Raw genomic sequence first — 20,759 nt, 5'->3', positions numbered from 1 at the left:
CGGTTTGGAAAACTGAATTCAATTCAAAAATATTATAATATAAAAACCCATGATATGAAGTCCTCTTATGAACATAATATTTGTGTACCTAATCTACCTATTATATAAAAGGTTATACTTAACCATCTGTCGAACATTTTCATAATTTATTAGCAAAATAATTAAATACTACTACATTATTACAATACCCACCTGTGTACCCCCAGTTACCCGGCAGTGATCCCCGTACCCGAGAGTTTCGGCGACGACTCCCTGCGGCGCGTGTCGCGCTGCTACCGGCAGGGCCGCCTGCCTGTACTCACCTGGAGACATCCAAGGACACACGCGCTACTGGCCAGGTACATACTCATATACATTTAGAAAAAATGAGAAGCTCTACGCGTATGGGTTTCATTGACGTAAATGAATTCTAACCCGACCCGGAGCCGCGGACAACGTAACAGGTTACCGGGGCTCCGACTCAAAGCAAGGGTAGGAACGGGGTGGTTTTTAGTCAGTAAGAGTCTGACACTCTCCGCCTTACCCAAGGCGGGAGAAGTCATTGGATGATTTTCCCCCTCAAAAAAAAAAAGGGAATTCTAAACGCAATGACTCATATGTTTTTATATGAAAATATTTTGCCCAGATCTGCAGCCCCCCACCATAAAGGAGTAATGGGAATGTTGAAAGCAAGCCACCAAACTCCGGGCAACACACAGAGTGGGACGGAGACTACGTCCAGTTTAGAACAGGTACACCACATATTTTGTTAATGCAATCATTTATTTGTAACTTTTTGTTCTGAGTAGTAATTTTTAATCAAGTTGACAGTCCACGACTTTACCTATATATATTTTCACACTATGACATTTTTGTATTACATTGTATAATATTATAAACATTAAAGTCAAATATCGTCATAGGCCTCACAGAAAACCGACGTGAAACAACGCTTGCGTTGTGTGAATGAGGTTATTGGAGGCCCAATTACCTCCCCCTCCAAAATTCTCGAATCCGCAACAACATTAAATTAAATTCCAACCCCCCAAAAGGCCGGCATCGCACTTATAATTTTTATTTTTTTTTATTTATTTATTTAAACCTTTATACTCAAGCAACTATGGCCCATAGATATATACCTTAAAATAACATACATACGTCGTATACAATAATGCCTCTAATGTTTCGGGTGTCCTTGGGCGGCGGCGGTTGCTTACCATCCATTTTGTTTTCAGGAACGGTACCTAGCAACACTGGTTGCCTGCACGCCAGCGTCGCGTGGTGACCTGGAGGACTCGAGTTTGAGTCTCGACTCGTTACTTCTGTGCTGCGAGGACCAACGCGAGGCCACACATACACCATTACTTACTAAAGCTGCTGGGACACTTGGGTGAGGAAATAAAAACTAATTTTGGGAATACTTGCTATGATTGGATTCTAATAGTAGAATAATAATGGTTGAAATATCAGTAAGTTTTACAATAAATGCCACTTTCTGTTTCTACACTAATATTATAAAGAGGAAAACTTTGTTTGTTTGTTTGTTTGTTTGTTTGTTTGGTTGTAACGAATAGGCTCAAAAACTACTGGACCGATTTTAAAAATTCTTTCACTATTCGAAAGCTACATTATCCACGAGTAACATAGGCTATATTTTATTTTGGAAAAAAATAGGGTTCCGTGAGATATTTGGATTTTTCGGACACAAACTGAAAAAAATCAACCAAAGAAGTTACTTATTTTGCGTACGCTGCCTAAACTACAAAAGATAGAACCATAAAATGTTATAATTAATAGATAATTGTAGATCTTATAAATATCTACAAAAAAGTCCGCGACACACTATACCTATCTATGTCGAGTGAGGCACAACAACCACATTTTTATTTAAAAATCTTGATTTTTTTTTGTACTACATTTAAACGCGTTTATTTTACTCATGCTATTAATCCTTATCAAAATAAATTATTTCATCAATAAGTACAGTTTATGTTGATAATATTTGGTCTTTGAATGATTAAATTTGGACGTTTGGTTTTGAAGTTGTGGTCAAATTAAAATATTACGATTTCTGCCGCACGGCCCGTTGCGAAGTGGACGTCGCCAAGGCCAGGGGTGCGTGTGCGGGAGAGGGGTGTTTAGATCTATGAATAAGGTACCCCTTATTTCTCGCGCGGCTCATACCTATTTAATATTATAAATGCGAAAGTAACTCTGTCTGTCTGTCAGTGACAGAAAACCGAACATTTTAATGAAATTTGGTACAGAGATAGAATAAACAACATAGACTACTTTTTATTGCAAAAAAATAGGAGAGTGGGTAAATAGGGGATGAATGGTCATATGGAAATTAGCCATTTTTAAAGCTGTAACATAGGGGAGAGTGGGTAAAAATAGGGGATGAATGGTCATATGGAAATTCGCCATTTTTAAAGCTGTAACATAGGGGAGAGTTGGTAAAAATAGGGGATGAATGTGAAAATTCGTCATTTTTAAAGTTGTAACAGTGAAACTTTGTATTTAGACACTTAATGGGGAACGAAAGAACATAGGCTTATAGCGAATAAAAAGGGTAGAAGGCGTTTTAATTTTGACCACCAACCACGCGGACGAAGTCGCGGGCAAAAGCTAGTTGCTAATAAAACGCTCACTAACGATAAAACCAACTCATTATACTCCATTTTATATGACAATGGTACTTTGATTTTTGATAATTATATAAAATTACGGGAGTTATAGTGATGACTATATAAATAGTGTTAAATATAAGCAGTAACAGTAAGGGTAGGTTCAGATGACAAGCGCTCATACATTCTATTCAGGCCGTACACATGCTAACGCGCGTTTTAGTAACGCGCGCGTTCAACGCTGCGCTAGCGCTCGACTGTTGTCAGCGCGCGTCAACGCCGCTTTGAGATCATTGGTTTTCTATGTTTCCGTTCAGTTGAGCGCGCGCTTTCGACGCGGATAGACGTATTTTAGGGTTCGTCAAGTTCGTCCGAAAATCGTTCGAAATGGAAACCGAAGCTTTTAATGTGGAATTATACTGCTACGAGTTCATCGTTTATGAGAGTCAGTAAGTCATCAAATGACTAGATGGACATTCTGAAGTAGTTAAAGAATTTGGGCTCAAATTGCCTTAACTTAGGATATAAAATAATGTACTGACTTTTAGTCAGCCTGGTTGACAAAATTGGGTGAACCCAATATCTCCGTCTTCTGTTGCGTCGTTTCTGCCGTCTGTATAAAATCATCGATAAAACTGTTTCTACGTCCATCTTCGACAAATGTAGAACTCAAACTGGCCGCAACAACGCGCGTTTAACGCCTGACAAGCGCGCACCATGTGAACACTATACAAAAAATCAACGCGCGTTCAACGCGCGCTGAGCGCTTGTCATCTGAACCTACCCTAAAATGGGATTTATAGAACTCGAGCGGTATATAGGTTGGAAAATTGTTCTAAGATCTAATCATTTCTCTCTTGTATCCATTCTTCCTTTGAATTTTATAAACGGAGGCATAGATATTTTATTTTAATACGATTTTATCCCAACTCCATTCTAACTTGTAATACTAAAACATCCAACTAAAACCGAGTATAAATTGGCACAAAATGTATGAGATATGAAATAAAGATGTTGAATAAACAGCGTGTTGGGTCGCAACAGCGGCGGCAAGGGCGGCGCCAGCGCGGCGCGCCACTTCGGGCGCTGGGGGTCGCTCAAGGACCGGCGCCAGACCTCGCACCTCGACCTCTACGCGCCGCGACAGAGGCTCTCCACTGCTGATGCCGACTCTGGTACGTCATTTACATACTTACAAGGGCGGCGCCAGCGCGGCGCGCCACTTCGGGCGCTGGGGGTCGCTCAAGGACCGGCGCCAGACCTCGCACCTCGACCTCTACGCGCCGCGACAGAGGCTCTCCACTGCTGATGCCGACTCTGGTACGTCATTTACATACTTACAAGGGCGGCGCCAGCGCGGCGCGCCACTTCGGGCGCTGGGGGTCGCTCAAGGACCGGCGCCAGACCTCGCACCTCGACCTCTACGCGCCGCGACAGAGGCTCTCCACTGCTGATGCCGACTCTGGTACGTCATTTACATACTTACAAGGGCGGCGCCAGCGCGGCGCGCCACTTCGGGCGCTGGGGGTCGCTCAAGGACCGGCGCCAGACCTCGCACCTCGACCTCTACGCGCCGCGACAGAGGCTCTCCACTGCTGATGCCGACTCTGGTACGTCATTTACATACTTACAAGGGCGGCGCCAGCGCGGCGCGCCACTTCGGGCGCTGGGGGTCGCTCAAGGACCGGCGCCAGACCTCGCACCTCGACCTCTACGCGCCGCGACAGAGGCTCTCCACTGCTGATGCCGACTCTGGTACGTCATTTACATACTTACAAGGGCGGCGCCAGCGCGGCGCGCCACTTCGGGCGCTGGGGGTCGCTCAAGGACCGGCGCCAGACCTCGCACCTCGACCTCTACGCGCCGCGACAGAGGCTCTCCACTGCTGATGCCGACTCTGGTACGTCATTTACATACTTACAAGGGCGGCGCCAGCGCGGCGCGCCACTTCGGGCGCTGGGGGTCGCTCAAGGACCGGCGCCAGACCTCGCACCTCGACCTCTACGCGCCGCGACAGAGGCTCTCCACTGCTGATGCCGACTCTGGTACGTCATTTACATACTTACAAGGGCGAAATTAGCAAAGTCGCGCCACTTCATCCGCTGAAAGTCGTAGAGGTGCAAATTACCGGCGCCAGTACCTCGTCGCTATGCAATGTCTCCACTTTTCACAATTTGTGTTATAAGTTCCGAATGTCAATAGGGGGTGAGCCTATTGCCTTATATATTGCGATTCCAGACTCCGTGCTGGGACGGACTGAACTAGTTTTAAGAGCATCTTAAAATTGAGTAGCGTTTGAGTAGCGGACATTACATATTTAAAGCTGAAATTAATAATAATAATAAGCGGATTCGATCCAAAATCTTTGACTTGATTCTGAATTTTGATCATATTAGAATATTAAAATTGGTTAACCTATCAGATTTATTTACTTTTCGATTTTTTTATGATATGTATCACCTACTGACTTAGAGATATCGATTGCCAGATCATACTGAAGTGCTAAAAGAATGCTTTTGTTATTACAAAACACTTCTGAACGTATTTCAAAATGATAAGTTGTTCTTCTGCACTAAAATGTTGAAATGTTCAGAACTATCTGTGTTATAAGTTTAAAGTAAAGTCTTAATAGTAACATGACGTGTACCCAGTATGCGGCGACGGTCCCGGCGGCGGCAGTTCCCGGCGCGCGTCCCTGTACATCGTGTGCGACAAGGGGGGCGCCGCCCCCTGCGTGGCGGGCGCCGAGCTGGTGCCGGCGGAGTACCCGGAGCCCCGCGCCACCAAGCACGCCTTCAAGAAGCTCATGCGGGCCGCCGTGCCCTCAGCGCCGCCTGCCGCAGAGCATCCTGGGTTCCTCAGGTAATGTTTATTAAGTCTTTATTTATTTTATTTATTATTATAAGGTACGTCAACAGAATAAACATCAACATTAAAGAAAGACAAGATGAAGACACAAGATCATGTGCTTATGCCAATTATTTATAGACATGCACGACATTCACAGTATTAACACAGTTAGATGACATAAATAATATTATAAATGCAATACAATTAACAATATTTTGTACTTAAGTCTAACATGAACTTTAAAATTAAAAAAATATTTTAAAATAACATAAAAACAAGAACAGGAAAATTGAAATCGAAATATTCTTTAATTGAATATAAAATTAACCATTGTCTCTTTAAACTTTAAATAGAAGATGTTTGAAGACATAATGAGTTAATAATAAATATGGTATACTGACATCAATTATTAAGGAAAGACTCAGGTTTCAAGTCACAACAAAACTATTAAAACATTTTATCGTTGAGTGTACTGTATTCAAAACTTAATTTGTTAAACGCATTAAAGAAACTAACATTTATTTCTCCCGTTCCAGATTAATAGAAGAGTCGGGCTGGTTGTGGCAGCTGCGGCAGTTGTTCCAGCTGTCGGGCGCCGTGGTGGACCTGCTGGACCTGCAGGGCTCCTCCGTGCTACTGTCGCTCGAGGATGGCTGGGACGCCACTGCACAGGTTAATATTATTATTATCAGTTCCCTTACTGCCACACTCAGAGTCATTTAATGCTTACTTAAAGTATTCTTTAGTAACGATTTTGTATGGAAAACAATTGCTAAGGACTGGGTTAAGTAACCATTAAATGACTCTGAGTGCGCGAGTTTGTCTTAGTACAATATTGTACGTTTAAAGCAATCAGAAGGAGAGCGCGTCAGGCGCTGCGATTGGATGGTTCATTCAAGCCGACCAATCAGAGAGCCGAATACGGTCTCGTTTCGATCACTTTAAACGTAAAGCAAACTCGAACTAAGAGTACAGATAACAGTATACGAAATTTCTAAGATAGACCTAACTTTAGGATGTAAGAATTATTTTATGTTATATAGTTTCGTCAATATCATAATCTAAATGCATTACCGTTCTTCGCTGTACTGTGGACTTTCTCTACAAAAGAGGGGTTTGGCGTACCTCTACGTTTATCAAGCGGATTGGAGGTCGTAGTACAATATAATCTGGCTTACCAAAGCGCTTCAATACAGTTTCTTTTACATATGTAGTCACTTAGTTGACTATTGCGATACGCAGTATTAGTTCGTCCAACCAATGCTGATAAAACATATCCCGATGTATTCCAGATATCATCTCTAGCCCAGATCTGCCTGGAGCCGTACTACCGCACGCTGGAAGGGTTCCGCATCCTGGTGGAGAAGGAGTGGCTGGCGCTGGGCCACAAGTTCCAGCAGCGGTCCAACATCGGGGCCACGCCGCAGCAGGGCTTCACGCCCACATTCCTCATGTTCCTGGATGCTGTACATCAGGTATTCACTGATATATGTATTCAAATTAGTAATATACGGGTAAACTATTCGAGAAATGCTCGATTAATTTCATGTTGCTCTGGGACTCATATTCATGGGCGTGTATTTTGATATTTTTTAATCGCTGTTACCGTAAACACAATAAAGTCAATGAAAGTAGTCTTGAATAAAATTTGATTCTTTTTAGTTCTATACCAATAAATATATCCAAGAAATTATGACACTTATGTTAATATTATCGAACTTTATACTGCATGCAAGTAATGAAGTAACTGCACGGTTAGCGCGGTGGCTAAACAACTGGCTGCCGCGCAACGTGTAGCGGGTTCAATTCCGGTACGGAGCGACTCTTTGTGTTATCAGTAAATTGTTGTTCCGGATCTGGCTGTTATATGATGTGAAGTTGCATGTTTGTAAACGCACCCACGACTCAGGAAACAAACTAAGTGTGGGGGCAACGTTTTTTTGAAAAGAACTTAGGTAGTAGAAATCTCCTAAGATCTTTTCTTTTCGCCTTACAGTTGCAGAAACAGTTCCCCCTAGCGTTCGAGTTCAACGAGTACTACCTGCGCTTCGTGGCGTACCACTGCGTGTCGTGTCGGTTCCGGTCCTTCCTGCTGGACAACGAGGCGCAGCGGGCAGACCTCGGCATCACCGCCGCTGACGATAAACGGGCCGATACTAATAGGATGGTGTGTATATCTATACTAATATTATAAAGCTGAAGAGTTTGTTTGTTTGATTGTTTGTTTGTTTGAACGCGCTAATCTCCGAAACTACTGGTCCGAATTGAATAATTATTTTTGTGTTGGATAGTGCATTTATCGAGGAAGGCTATAGGCCATAAAACATCACGCTATGACCAATAGGAGCCGAGCAAAGCGGGTGAAACCGCGCGGAAGTAGCTAGTACTTAATATTGCAATAATATTATTTTGTTTTTAAGTGTTACTGTTTGCGCATTGAAGTTAATTGTTTGCGCATATTTGCGCATCGACAATAAAATTTTACGCATGTTGAATGTTTGTGTAAAAAACGTTTAAAACAATTAAAGAGATGGATAATATATACTTGTAAATGGATTGTTTTGGTTTCTATCAAATAGTATAGTATAGAACAATAAATAAGTAGTTAATGTAATAGGGATGTTGTATTTATTTTTAAATTAAAGTATATAAACGTTTTCTTTATAAATTTACTTAAAAGTTTGAAAACGTCTATTTCAAAAGATCTAAATCAAAATATAAACAGCATGTTCACGTTAAACATTTTCACTTTTTTTTTATTCAAGAATAAGATCGTTAATATTTTATTCTATATGATTCATACTACAGGTATACCTGTACGAGGCGGGCAGCGAGGCGGGCGCGGGGTCGGAGGAGGAGTGCGGCGGGGGCTCGTCCGGGCCGCGCGGCCCCACGCTGGGACACTCGCTGTTCGACTACATCGACAGACACCATCAGAAGTCGCCCATCTTCTACAACTTCCTATACACGCCGGATTTGGATAATCCAGTAAGTATATCACAAATATTCTTGATATATTTAATAGTAAGAAGTATATTTATTCATATGTGAGTATCTAATAGTTAATTTTAGAAGCAAAGATATTTGAAATGTTATTTATTTGGAGTTCCATTCATAACAATTACATTATTTAATATATAATGATATCTTGTTACACATGGTTTGAATAATTTATGCCATAATTCTCTTTGAAAAGTTTTCTAAAACTTTAGCGCATAACTTAAATAATTGTGCGCAAGTCTATCACTCTATCACTCAATTTCCCCCGATCATCTCCCTAGGTTCTCCGTCCAGTATCATCAATAAGTGCGCTAGAGGTCTGGCAGTACTACACGAGCGAGGAACTGTCCCACGGCGCCCCGTACGACCTGGAGGTGCTGGCGCCCGCGGAGACGGAGCCCCGGCATCCGCAGCGCAGGGTCGTCACTGCTGGGTATGTGTATACATTGGTTACTAGCTATTTTTGAGCTCCTTGGCTCCTATTCATCGTAGCAAGATGTTTTATAGCCTATAGCCTCATTTAAATGAACTGTCCAACACAAAAATAATTAACTAAAAGTCACTGTTTACTCACGTAAATTAGTGGATAAAAGCTTAAAACTGTATGCTGCGCAACGTCGTCGCGCCTGCGCACGCTGCTAATGATGAAGAGTCCCTCTTTGACTCGAAACTAGTAGAGCTTTAATTTACGTGAGTTAATTGTGATTTTTAGTTAATTTATTTTAGTATTACTCAGGATAGGTATTATAAAAATACAAATTTAGGTATGTACTTTGGATATTCAATGCAAACACCGATATATGATAAAGTATACGTATATTAGTATTACAGGTTGACCGATCGGCTCGGCTCTCCGCGGGTGACTGACTATCCATTACAATATGTGCCCCTACACTCATCCTCCCCTTTTTAAATTTTAACAAAACAACCCCACAAGTGCACTGCTAAAAACACATATAATTTTAATACCTTTTACACAGCTAGTGTGTCATCATCTTAATAATTATTGAACAGACACAATTTATCTTATTGCATAGTTGCACATTGCGCCGAGCGCTGATGATTCATAACTACGATAACAAGTACACTATAGCACAGTAATTACATTGTATACTATTTTAACGTTTGAGACAACGGGTTCGATTACATCTTGAATTAAATTACACTATGAAATGATATGTGGAGCACAATGATCAACACATAATGTTAAACCAATTATCTATTCTCTCAAGTTATACGTTAAATTGGCGTTGGTTTGCGTTCACCGCCGCTGGACCCAACGCGATACTTGACACTTCCATCTGTTTCTTGAACAATTTTTGCGTATGTCTTTTATAGTGTTGATACAAAACATAGAGGTACAATAGAACTACTCCAACACAGGTAATCATAAGTATCTCATACATATAGTTCACTTTATTTTCAATTTCACTTTGTACAGAACTCGCGTGATTAGCACCATTCTGTGCTATGACTATTTCTTGGCTTTTACTTTGATTCTTTCCCATAATGCCAGCAAATATAGCTATTCCGAAAGGATAGTGTTTCGTATTTTAAGGTTGACAAGGTAATGAATTACATTCTCGTATTAATACGTGTTATAATTGCTTAATGCAATCAATAAAAATTCACAAATGGGCAATAATTATATTATCTTAACCTAGTTTATTCTGCACATAGTCATTACTAAACTAAGGGCGCTTATACATTGTTCTAATACATATTTTAATTTTGTTATAATATACCTATCGTTATGCTTATCATAATATGTTTGTCCGTCTAGCCCTGCGACCTGCGGTCTTGGGATCGGTCTTAATAACCACTAGACGGTACTTAACTACAGGTAGCCACCTACTCACATAAACCTTACTGGTCGCTTAATCAATCGGCCACTGCGAGAGACTTTTAGTTCTTTTCGCCGGGGAATATCAACTCTATCAGGAGTACCGGGATAAGAGGAACGGTTTTCAGGACAATTATTATCTGAAGTACTTACCTTGGTACCTGACCGTTGCTCAGTGTGTTGAATATTTATTAAATACGCCGGTTTGAGCCTATCTATTGACACCTGAATTTGTCTTTTTGGCAATTGCACCGTGAAAACTTTATCGTTTCTTTGCAGCACTTCGTAAGGGCCTTCATAAGGTGGTACTAAAGGTTGTCGTACCGCATCAGTTCTGATGAACACATGGGTGCATGTCTTAAGGTCCGAATGTACAAACAGTGATTTCGTATTTGAGTGTATACTTACCTTAGGCCGCAGCTGGGTTATTACTTGACGTAGCTTCTCCAGATAAGAGTGCATACATGAATTATTTACCTGTGTCGTTTCTGTATAGAACTCTCCCGGCAGCCGAATACCTTGCCCGTATACTAACTGTGCTGCGCTAATACCGGTGTCGTTGCGGATTGCCGCTCGTAGTCCCAATAACACGGTTGGCAGTTGCTCACTCCATGACGCCTGACTTAATCTGGCCATAAGTGCTGCCTTTAAGCTACGATGCCAGCGTTCTATCATCCCATTTCCTTGGGGGTGATACGGCGTCGTCCTACATTTCTTAATCCCTAACAATTTCATCAAAGAAATAAAAAGGTCACTTTCAAATTGGCGGCCTTGGTCGCTTGTTATCCTTTTAGGACTACCAAAGCGACAAATCCAGCCTTCATATAGCACCCTAGCGACCTCCTCTGCCGTTATTGTCTGAACCGGAAAAGCTTCCGGCCACTTTGTAAACCTATCAATTACTGTGACACAATATCTGTACCCCTCCTGAGTTGTTGGCAGTGGACCTACAATATCTATATGAATATGGTCGAATCTTTCACTAGGCTGAAAAAGTCCTACTTCTGAATTCGTATGTCGCGATACTTTTGCACGTTGACATCCAATGCATGTCCTTGCCCACTGACCTACATCCTTATTTACTCCTGGCCAAAAATACTTCTGTGTCACCAGCTTGCGTGACAGCCGTACTCCTGGATGACTCATATTATGTACCGAATCAAATACATGCTTTCGAAACTGCTTTGGTATATACGGCCTTATATTAGATGACGAAATATCACAATAAATTTTATTATTTGAATTAGGTACAGCGTATTGTTTAAGTTTGTAACTGTTGCAACTTGACGACCTAGCTAAAAGTGACGTTAGTTGTGTATCAGTTTCTTGCGCGTGGGCTATTTCTTCGAAATCAAGAATCGTGGGACAGTTTATTATTTCGATGCGCGATAATGTATCTGCGACAATGTTGTTGCTACCTGTTATGTGTCGAATATCGGTAGTATATTCGCTTATGTAAGATAACTGCCTAATCCTGCGAGATGTTTCTTTATCACTACATGGTTTGGTAAACGCGAATGTTAGTGGTTTATGGTCAGTAAATATGGATAAAACACGGCCTTCGACTTGATTTCTAAAATATTGTACTGACATGTAAACAGCTAAAAGTTCCCTGTCGTAGGTACTATATTTAACTTGCGCGTCAGACAGCTTCTTCGAATAAAAACCTAGAGGGGTCCACGAACTACCGTTCCATTGTTGCAATACGGCTCCGATGCACGTATCCGAGGCATCAGTCATGAGGCTCAACGGTGCTTCCGGAAGTGGGTACGCTAGAGTTACAGCTTCAGTAAGACTTACCCTACACTGTTCAAACGCGTTTATTGCCGCCTCCGTCCATACAATTTCTGTTCTGTCTCTTTTCTTAGAGTTAATGAAATATTTGTTAAGTTCGGCCTGCTGTTTTACCGCGTGGGGTATATGTAACCTGTAGAAGTTTACCATACCCAAGAACCTTCGAAGCTGTTCGACTGTTTTTGGACGTGGAAATTCAGTGATAATTTTTACTTTATCAGCGACTGGCCTTATTCCTTTCGGCGTAACCTCATAACCCAAGTATTCTATGCATTCCTGTATAAATTCACATTTGGCGACATTTATAGTTAAGCCAAATTTTTCAAATCGTTCGAAAAGTAAGTCTAAATGCTTTTTATTAATTTCTACCGAGTCACTCGCAATAATGATGTCATCAATGTAACAGAATAGCTGGGACTTATCAGTTTTGTTGCCCGAACTATCTGATGCGCATATTTGTTCGATACCTTTTACCACAACATTATCCATAAACCTCTGGTATGTTTGGGCGGCATTGCATAGCCCAAAAGTCATCCTGGGGAATTCAAATAAGCCAAATGGCGTAATAATCGCCGTTTTTTCAATATCATTAGGATTGATCGCTATATTGTGGAATGCCCTGTTGACATCGATTTTACTGAATATTGACTTACCTGTCAAACCATGCGTGAAGTCTTGAATCCTTGGAATGGGATACCTATCCGGCTTTGTGATCGCATTTAGCCTCCTGTAGTCTCCGCATGGTCGAATGTCTCCATTCTTCTTAGGCACGACGTGGAGAGGGCTGGCCCATTCACTTTTAGACGGCCTGCAAATACCTACTTCTTGCATCTGTTTAAATTCCTGCTTTACCTTTTCATAGCGGTTAGCGGGTAGTGGACGCGCTTTGGCGTGAACTGGGGAGCCTGTAGTCTCTATATAATGGTAAAAATTATGTTTGGGAGTCTCCTTGAAATTATAAGGTTTGGTTACACTAGGATACTTGGATAAAATATCGGAGCACGGGCTCTTACTGTCGAAAGTACTTATAGCTGACTCTATATGGTTGATCAAAGGTCCCATTACATGTAGGTTTGTAACTTTGTCAATCAGTTTCTTTGCACTTACGTCTACAATTAATCTATAGTGATTTAAAAAATCGGCGCCAATAATGGGTTGGCTTACATTAGCAACTACAAATGCCCATTTATAGGCTCTCCTTAAATTTAAGTTTAACTCTAATGTTACAACACCGTAGGTTTGGATTTCCGACCCATTGGCGGCAAACAATTTATATTCTACATTGTTACGTCTGGAACATAAACTAACCTTAGACACTGGAACCACTGAGATATTAGCACCTGTATCAATGAGGAACCGCAGCGCATTCTTACTGTCAAAAATACAGAGACGATGATTTTCTATAGCGGCGATATTGTCTCTTGTCTCTTCAGAGCTCGCCTCAACTAGTTTCCCGGATGAGCTTTACGGGCAAAATTACATGGTTCTTCACACCTTCGGGCCTTGGGCCCGAATCGATAATGAAAATGGCACAGCCAGTCTGGGCTTTCTGGAGTTCTGGAAGCTGAATTACCTCTGGTTCCCGGCCTGCCTCTTGACCTTGATCTCCCCCTGAAAACATTCTGCGGTTTTCTACGAACTTCTTCACGCAGCGCTGCTATCTCCATAACCAATTTATTCATTTGTACGTGCAGTTCACTACTACTGGGCACCTGGGACGTACTTGCAGAGGCCACTTCACCTGTTAACGACCCATGTTGAACACTCTCCATCACCTTATCCGCTATAGGTGCCAAATTGTCAAGCTTCTGGTCTTGGCTGGCTGCCAACACTGCTCTAACTGCTGGGGGTAAGCGGGATGTCCACAGATTCTGAACTGTCTCTTCACTAGCCTGACAGTTTCGGGCATATTCTCGCATTTTCCTTAAGAGTTGGGAGGGTTTCTGTGAGCCCAAATCCAACTCACTCACTAACTTCTGGAACTGCCGCTCTGGTGATTCCTCATATACATCTAATAACCTTGTTTTTAGAGCTAAGTATTTTCCACTTTCTGGTGGCTTATATACTATATCCGATACTTGTTGCAGGGCGTCACGCGTTAGTTTTGACGTTACTAGTTGAAATTTGCAGTCGTCTCCTTGTTTTTGGGGGCTTATCGTGGCTTCAAATTGTGCAAACCACAATCTAGGTGATTGCACCCAAAATTCGGGTATCCTTGCGGATATTGTTATCGTAGCCAGATCCGCTCCTTCGTTCTTAACCGTAGTAGTCGATGGCGGGTTGGCCGCAGCCATATATTGACCTGGTACTGCAGGGTTCATCATCTTTCCAAATGTATCCGTTTAAGGTACGTACACAAGCACCACCTATTGTTCTATAGTTCGATCACGTCGGGGTCACCAGTTTAGGTATGTACTTTGGATATTCAATGCAAACACCGATATATGATAAAGTATACGTATATTAGTATTACAGGTTGACCGATCGGCTCGGCTCTCCGCGGGTGACTGACTATCCATTACAATATGTGCCCCTACACAAACATAATTTTTCAATTCAGACAAGCAGTTTCGGATATTATTGCGTTCAAAAATATAAACAAACTCTTCAGCTTTATAGTATAAATATTTTTTTCCTCCCAGCTACGACAGCATAGCCCGCAGCATGCCGGACTCGTTCACGGGGCTGCTGGAGCGGATCCGGCAGCTGGAGCTGGAGCTGGGCCATCTGCCGCAGAAGTGGAGGGTGCGCTGGGACCAGCTCGAGCTGCCCAACACGCTGGAGCTACAGGTGCGTTGTAGTCTTAAGTTTATGATGTGCGTGCATTTTTTCCAAAGAATAAGTTCTGTCTCCACAAATGCCTTATAAAAGGACAGAGATAGAAGGATATTTAAGTACAATAAAAAATCGAGAAGCCTTTCAGTACGCGGGTGGTTAGGTTGTTTGTTAAGCTTGTCTGTGACGATTTAGGTTTTATAAAGGTGAATTTATACATGTTTGCTACACTTGAGGCGAGTGCCAAATAATCATTACGATTTTTATGTTTAAATATCTCATCATCTTAACTTTCGGGAGATGTACTCGTAGAGTTTGTTTTGGAAAAGATTTTTATTTATGGCTTCGGCCTGCGTAACGTAGTCGTGCACGAACATTACTCTCAGTAATATGTACACGTTTAGGCATATGGTCTACTCGGTCTTAACAATAGTTTTCTCTCGATGTCCCCGCAGCGCAACTCGTCGATGTCGTCGGGCGTGGTCCGTCGCGCCACGCTGGCCGTGCACAAGCGGGGCACGCTGGAGGTGCTGGTCCGCGGGCGCCTGGCCGCCGCGCCCCCCGCGCCCGCGCCCCCCGCGCCCCCCGCCCACCGCTGGGCGCCCGCGCCCGCCGCCGCGCCCGCGCGCTGCGACCACTGCCAGGACCTACTGTGGGGGCCGCTCAAGGTATGTACCACTTCATTGCTTGTGGTTACAATGGTAAAAATGACGTATTTTTCAGACTGAAACGCGTCATATGATGTTCATTAGCATTGATGTTCCACTTACTATTTTGGAGGTTTGGTTGTATGTATGTATTTAACAATATTGTGTTGTACAGACGGGCGTCCGTTGCGTGGACTGCGGCGCGTCGTGCCACGAGCGCTGCGCGGAGGCGTGGGCCCCGCCCTGCACCAAGTACAAGGCGCCGCCGCCGCCCGACGCCGACACTCTCTGCGCGCCGCTCTCCGCAGGTATACTCTACATTATGCGAAATACCAAATTTTACCGGAATGTATACCGCTATTACTGACTTGAATCAAACTACATACATGAAAGAGCGAGCCTATGAGCCGACTCTGTCAGTGAGTGATGCTACGGTCTCACAAGAAAACCCACGTTAAACAACCAGAGCGTTGTCTACAACTGTGTGTAACTTCACCGGAGGCATACATTCCCCCTTTATCCTCGATCGCCAAAAACCGGCAACGCACTTGTAACTCTTCTCGCAAAAGGCGTCAATTACCTTCTTACAATGTCTCTATCTAGGGTTACCAGCCACCCAGTTTGATGATTTACCGACATATTTAATTCAGGTTTTCTACTTACAATTAAGTACGATTAAGTATCTGTTAGTATAACTAGTCACGCCATACTATGATCCCTACAACACATACTCTGTATACAGGAGTGTCGACCCTGCAGTCGTCGTCGCAGCAGTACTACGAGCAGTTCTCGTCCAACGTGGCCGAGAACCGGACGCACGAGGGACACCTGTACAAGCGGGGCGCGCTGCTCAAGGGATGGAAGCAACGGTAACTTGACTACTACTGTACTACACTAACTGCTGCCGGCGACTTGGCTTACGTTATTAGTATAAAAAGTCACCTGTGTATTATACATTATACATACTCATACATGCATATCGTCACATTTGACTCCCATTGGGCTAGGTGGAGAAAGATAAAATTATAAGCATGAGAGTAGATGAAGCAAAAGAGTTACGTCTGAGGGCTTAGTACGAGTTTGCTTTACGTCGAACGAAAACGAAACCTTAGCGCGTTCGGCGCTCTGATTAGCCGTCGCCATATAACAAATAAGAGCGCCGAACGCGCTTTTGTTAAACATAAAACAATTCGCTTTCTCTACACTTATGCTTATAATTTGATCCTATTCTAATACATCGAGTTAAGTATATAGGACTGTTTACCACCCGCATCCGACTGCTCCAGACATTCTTAACAAATAGAGTTTGGGATAAAACAATGTAATAAGCAATTATTGATTGCAGTTGGTTCGTACTGGACTCCATCAAGCATCAGCTGCGGTACTACGACGCGATGGAAGACTCGCATTGCAAAGGATTCATTGGTAAGTTCAAACATATTAATTTCAAAGAATAGTAGTAAAAAAACAGTGACACATAGGACCTCCTCCTTTTTTTGAAGTCGGTTAAAAAGGACATTTATCACAATCACAAATATTTGGTACACATAACTTAGTGCTGGTGGAAACGGACTCAAGCAAAGCTATGTTTGGAAAGATGCGTGCTATGGATGGCTTCCTTACCATCGATACATCGCATACTCGAGCTGCGCATCTTACTCGCACAGCTTCATAGCTTAATTATTGGAGTAATTAATTGTAATAAATATTTGCTTCAGATCTCGCCGAGGTGATCACAGTGACGCAGGCATCGCCCGCGCCCGGACCGCCCAAGAAATGTGATGATAGATCCTTCTTTGATGTAAGTTACTTTATGTATTGTATTGTACTTTCATTCCACAAAGTGGGTCGGCAGAGATTATCTAATTTAACAATTGCTTTGTTGGCAGTTGTTTTAAAAGTCCTCTGTAGTAACCTCGTTTTACCATTCTTCTCAGAGAAGTCCGATAGGAAATGCCGGACTTATAGTTATTTAAGAGATTGACTTGTAAAAGAGTTACATTGCAAAAATTAATATCATATATCATGAAATTCAATATGTTAATACTGCCTCGAGAATATTATAATATTTAAAAGATCTTATGCTTGACAGTTATATATTTCATTATTATAAACTTAATATTACATGAGTTTAAGTCATTTACTTCACTATTAAAGTTACAATTTCAATATCTTTTCTTACAGTTACGCACAAGCAGACGTACGTACAACTTCTGCGCCAGTGACGCGAACGCTGCGCAAGAGTGGATCGAGAAGCTACAGGCGTGTCTGCAGTGAGCACTAGTGACGTACCACGGTATTCAGACATCGATATATATCGATAGTACGCTCACGACTCACGAGCTAAAGTATCTGTCGATAGATATAGCGGCAGTACTAATCGATACTAATCGAATGACGCGACTCGATTCAGAGTTATCGATACCGAGATGAATCGATTGTTGAAGAAAATCGTTTTAAATATATCTAAGACTCGATATGAATGTTATTACAAGACTATTATTTTTTGTTTTTATATTAATTACAAGTTGATTTAAATGAATATTATTCCGGGCTCGTGTTTAGCCGGGAGCGTTGAACATTGACAGTAGTTAATTTAATTTATGAAGTTTATAGTTTTGTCCCGCGGGGGTAGGCAGAAGGCTTGGTAATGTTAAATATTGGATGTGTAGGGCTATGATCTCGATGCGGTGTGAATATTGACTACATGGTTGTTTTTGTGAGACATTAAACTTATAATTAATCTGAAACATATAAAAATAATTAAATGTACGGTTTACAGATTAAAAAATACGTATGTATTATGAGTAAATAAGATTTAAAAGATCCTGCGATTTCTTTAATGTCCAACCATCAGATCTTGACTTGATTTCTATTTTATAGGTGTATGCGTTATTGAGTAATTTACAAATATAAATATAAATACATACAATATGCCACAGAGTTGACAACTTCGTCTGTTTTAACCGCCTTGCAAATAAGGAAGAGGTTCTCATTAGATTTTTTCGGTTGAAAAGAAATTTCGATCAATTTCTTGTATTTTCAGCTTATTACTACATATTTTCCTTCACAACTCTTTTATCTTGTAGATATAATATTCTTAGTTAAAATAAAGTCCATTTTAGCGTGTTTCTTATAAAATTCTACTTACATAAGTCCTTATATCTCACAAAAACAATTCAACATAATATACATAGTTGAATTATGTCAAAAGTATTTATATAATAATAATAAAATAAAATAATTATTATTAATAATAAAGAATTAGTGTCGTATGTTTCTCGTTTGTAAATAATGTAACGATGACTGTTGTGTAAAGAGTTCGATTCCAGTTTGTGTAATGTTATGTTGTTAGTTTACGTTAGATGTTATTTGTATTGTTTTTTTTTGTAACGTTTTTTATGACGAGGCGGCTTTGTGTTGGGACATTGCGTTTTGGAAATATCGAAATTAGATTTCTAAACAGTATTTTTTTAAATGGTTGAATTTATAATTATGTGCATTTAACTGTTTCACTATAATGGTTACTTAATGCCAATCCTTTTGGAACATGAAATCTTTACTAAGGAATGGTTTAAGTAATTATTAATAATTAATGTCTCTGAGTACGACAGTAAAATTGTTATGAAAATATGTAGTGACACTTTGCAACAAAAGAATTGATACTGTTTTGCCATTCAAATTACATGATGTCCCATAAAGACAAGACAGTATAATTTAAATTGAAATCTATGAACGGTTTTGTCTCAACACCGACGAAGCTACCTACGGCACATGATTACACCGTACACAGCTAGCCATACAACGCTATACTTAGTTCTAATACTTGTAAAGTTTATATAATTATATAACGTTCGGGAATCTCGTTCCAACCCCACAACTTGTTACATACTCATTTTTGTATGATTTGTAAATAAGTACACGATTTTTTGTTCCACATATCAGGAAGGGGGCGCCACCGTGTATGTACATACATAGCTCATGTAAATATTAACGTTATGTTTCTATAATTGCATTTATTATCACGAATGGTGGGTTATGAGAGAGCGCTACTGGTCTCACAACTATCTAATACTCAAACATTAAGATTCGACTCGAGATTAACTTATTGTGTCGTTGTACAAGACCAGTTGTTATCGCGAAGAGATTATTTGTGCCAAATATGCACAAAGTGCACAGTGTGTGAAGTGATTTGTTTATAAGCGATGGCTTCAGAGCTAATAGCAATATTGTTTGCCTTACTTTGCATACGGAAGAACTGCTATATGCTTCGGATAGAGGCGACTGTGAAGTGGTACACAAATTAATGAACAAAAATGGAGTTTGAAATCAATTATTATAAGGGTTAAACGTTTAAAACTACTTCAGAGCTCGCCCGAGTATAGTAGGAGTTAGCTTGGCTTCCACAAGACGTAACAAGATGAAGCCTATTGCTGTACGTTACGCCTCTAGTGCAATATAACATGTTATATAATTATTATTCAAGTTTGCACTCATTTGTCGAATTATGTGTAAAAATGACTGATTTTTATGTTTGTGACTAGCACGTTTAGTAATTACTTTCATCGTTCGATCGTATTGTTATTTACGTTGTTCCAATGTACGGCAGTAGGCTGAGACGACCCTGTGACAGTGCACGCGCGTACCATCAAATAAAGAGATTTTTAAAATTGTTGTTTGACTTTTTCTTTCAAATTCCCCTAAAAACGAATTGTTCTAGAAACTTGATTAGTTTAAATCTACATTTCTAATTACTTGTGGTAAAAATATTCATGCGAATACTATGATTTTAGAAGATATACAATGTGATAGGGGTGGGACTTCTAACCCGTTAAGGCTGAGTACTACATCAAATTTTAAAGACAAAAAAAAATAGGGTGTTGTCCCCCTAAAAATTATGGCTATTTTAATCTTTTTTTTACTTTATGAGATATCAATGGTTGTATGTTTTGGTGAGAAAAAAAAACATTTCTGAATTATTATTACCGAAAAAAATTTTTTCGCTATTTTTCAATATTTTCAATTGTGGGTTCAGCCCCCATACTATTTTTTTTGTCGATAAAATTAGATGTAGTACTCAGCCTTAACGGGTTAGCAGTCTCACCTCTATCACATTGTATAGCTTAGGACTGAACTTTTCCTGGGAATTTTAAAAACCTTATATTACCTCAAAATCTGGAGATCTTAAATGGGCCCATTTCAGTCTAACTCGGCTCACGGTCACTTTGGAAGTATATTGTAGGT

General features: G+C 40.9%; 1 protein-coding gene across 3 annotated transcripts in view; it reads left to right on the top strand.

Moving 5' to 3' along the window:
• LOC118271233 (myotubularin-related protein 5) overlaps positions 1-20,189 on the top strand; it is an 85,860-nt gene extending 65,671 nt beyond the window's left edge. For 2 of the 3 annotated variants that reach the window (XM_050695920.1, XM_050695919.1), the window contains exons 24-40: positions 207-338; positions 626-731; positions 1,215-1,369; positions 3,633-3,781; positions 5,258-5,468; positions 5,993-6,128; positions 6,749-6,931; positions 7,453-7,623; positions 8,265-8,444; positions 8,738-8,889; positions 14,736-14,883; positions 15,324-15,536; positions 15,691-15,823; positions 16,258-16,384; positions 16,861-16,940; positions 17,234-17,316; positions 17,700-20,189. In XM_050695920.1, coding sequence (XP_050551877.1) covers positions 207-338; positions 626-731; positions 1,215-1,369; positions 3,633-3,781; positions 5,258-5,468; positions 5,993-6,128; positions 6,749-6,931; positions 7,453-7,623; positions 8,265-8,444; positions 8,738-8,889; positions 14,736-14,883; positions 15,324-15,536; positions 15,691-15,823; positions 16,258-16,384; positions 16,861-16,940; positions 17,234-17,316; positions 17,700-17,792 — 2,452 coding nt within the window. In that variant the 3' untranslated portion in view covers positions 17,793-20,189. The remainder of the gene's footprint in view (positions 1-206; positions 339-625; positions 732-1,214; positions 1,370-3,632; positions 3,782-5,257; positions 5,469-5,992; positions 6,129-6,748; positions 6,932-7,452; positions 7,624-8,264; positions 8,445-8,737; positions 8,890-14,735; positions 14,884-15,323; positions 15,537-15,690; positions 15,824-16,257; positions 16,385-16,860; positions 16,941-17,233; positions 17,317-17,699) is intronic. The other variant, XM_050695921.1, reaches the window with a different exon arrangement.
• Positions 20,190-20,759: the final 570 nt, after the last annotated feature.

Source organism: Spodoptera frugiperda, chromosome 9 (assembly GCF_023101765.2).
Source record: "Spodoptera frugiperda isolate SF20-4 chromosome 9, AGI-APGP_CSIRO_Sfru_2.0, whole genome shotgun sequence".
Classification (NCBI taxonomy): Eukaryota; Metazoa; Arthropoda; class Insecta; order Lepidoptera; family Noctuidae; genus Spodoptera; species Spodoptera frugiperda.
This window is presented reverse-complemented; position numbering and strand designations above follow the sequence as displayed.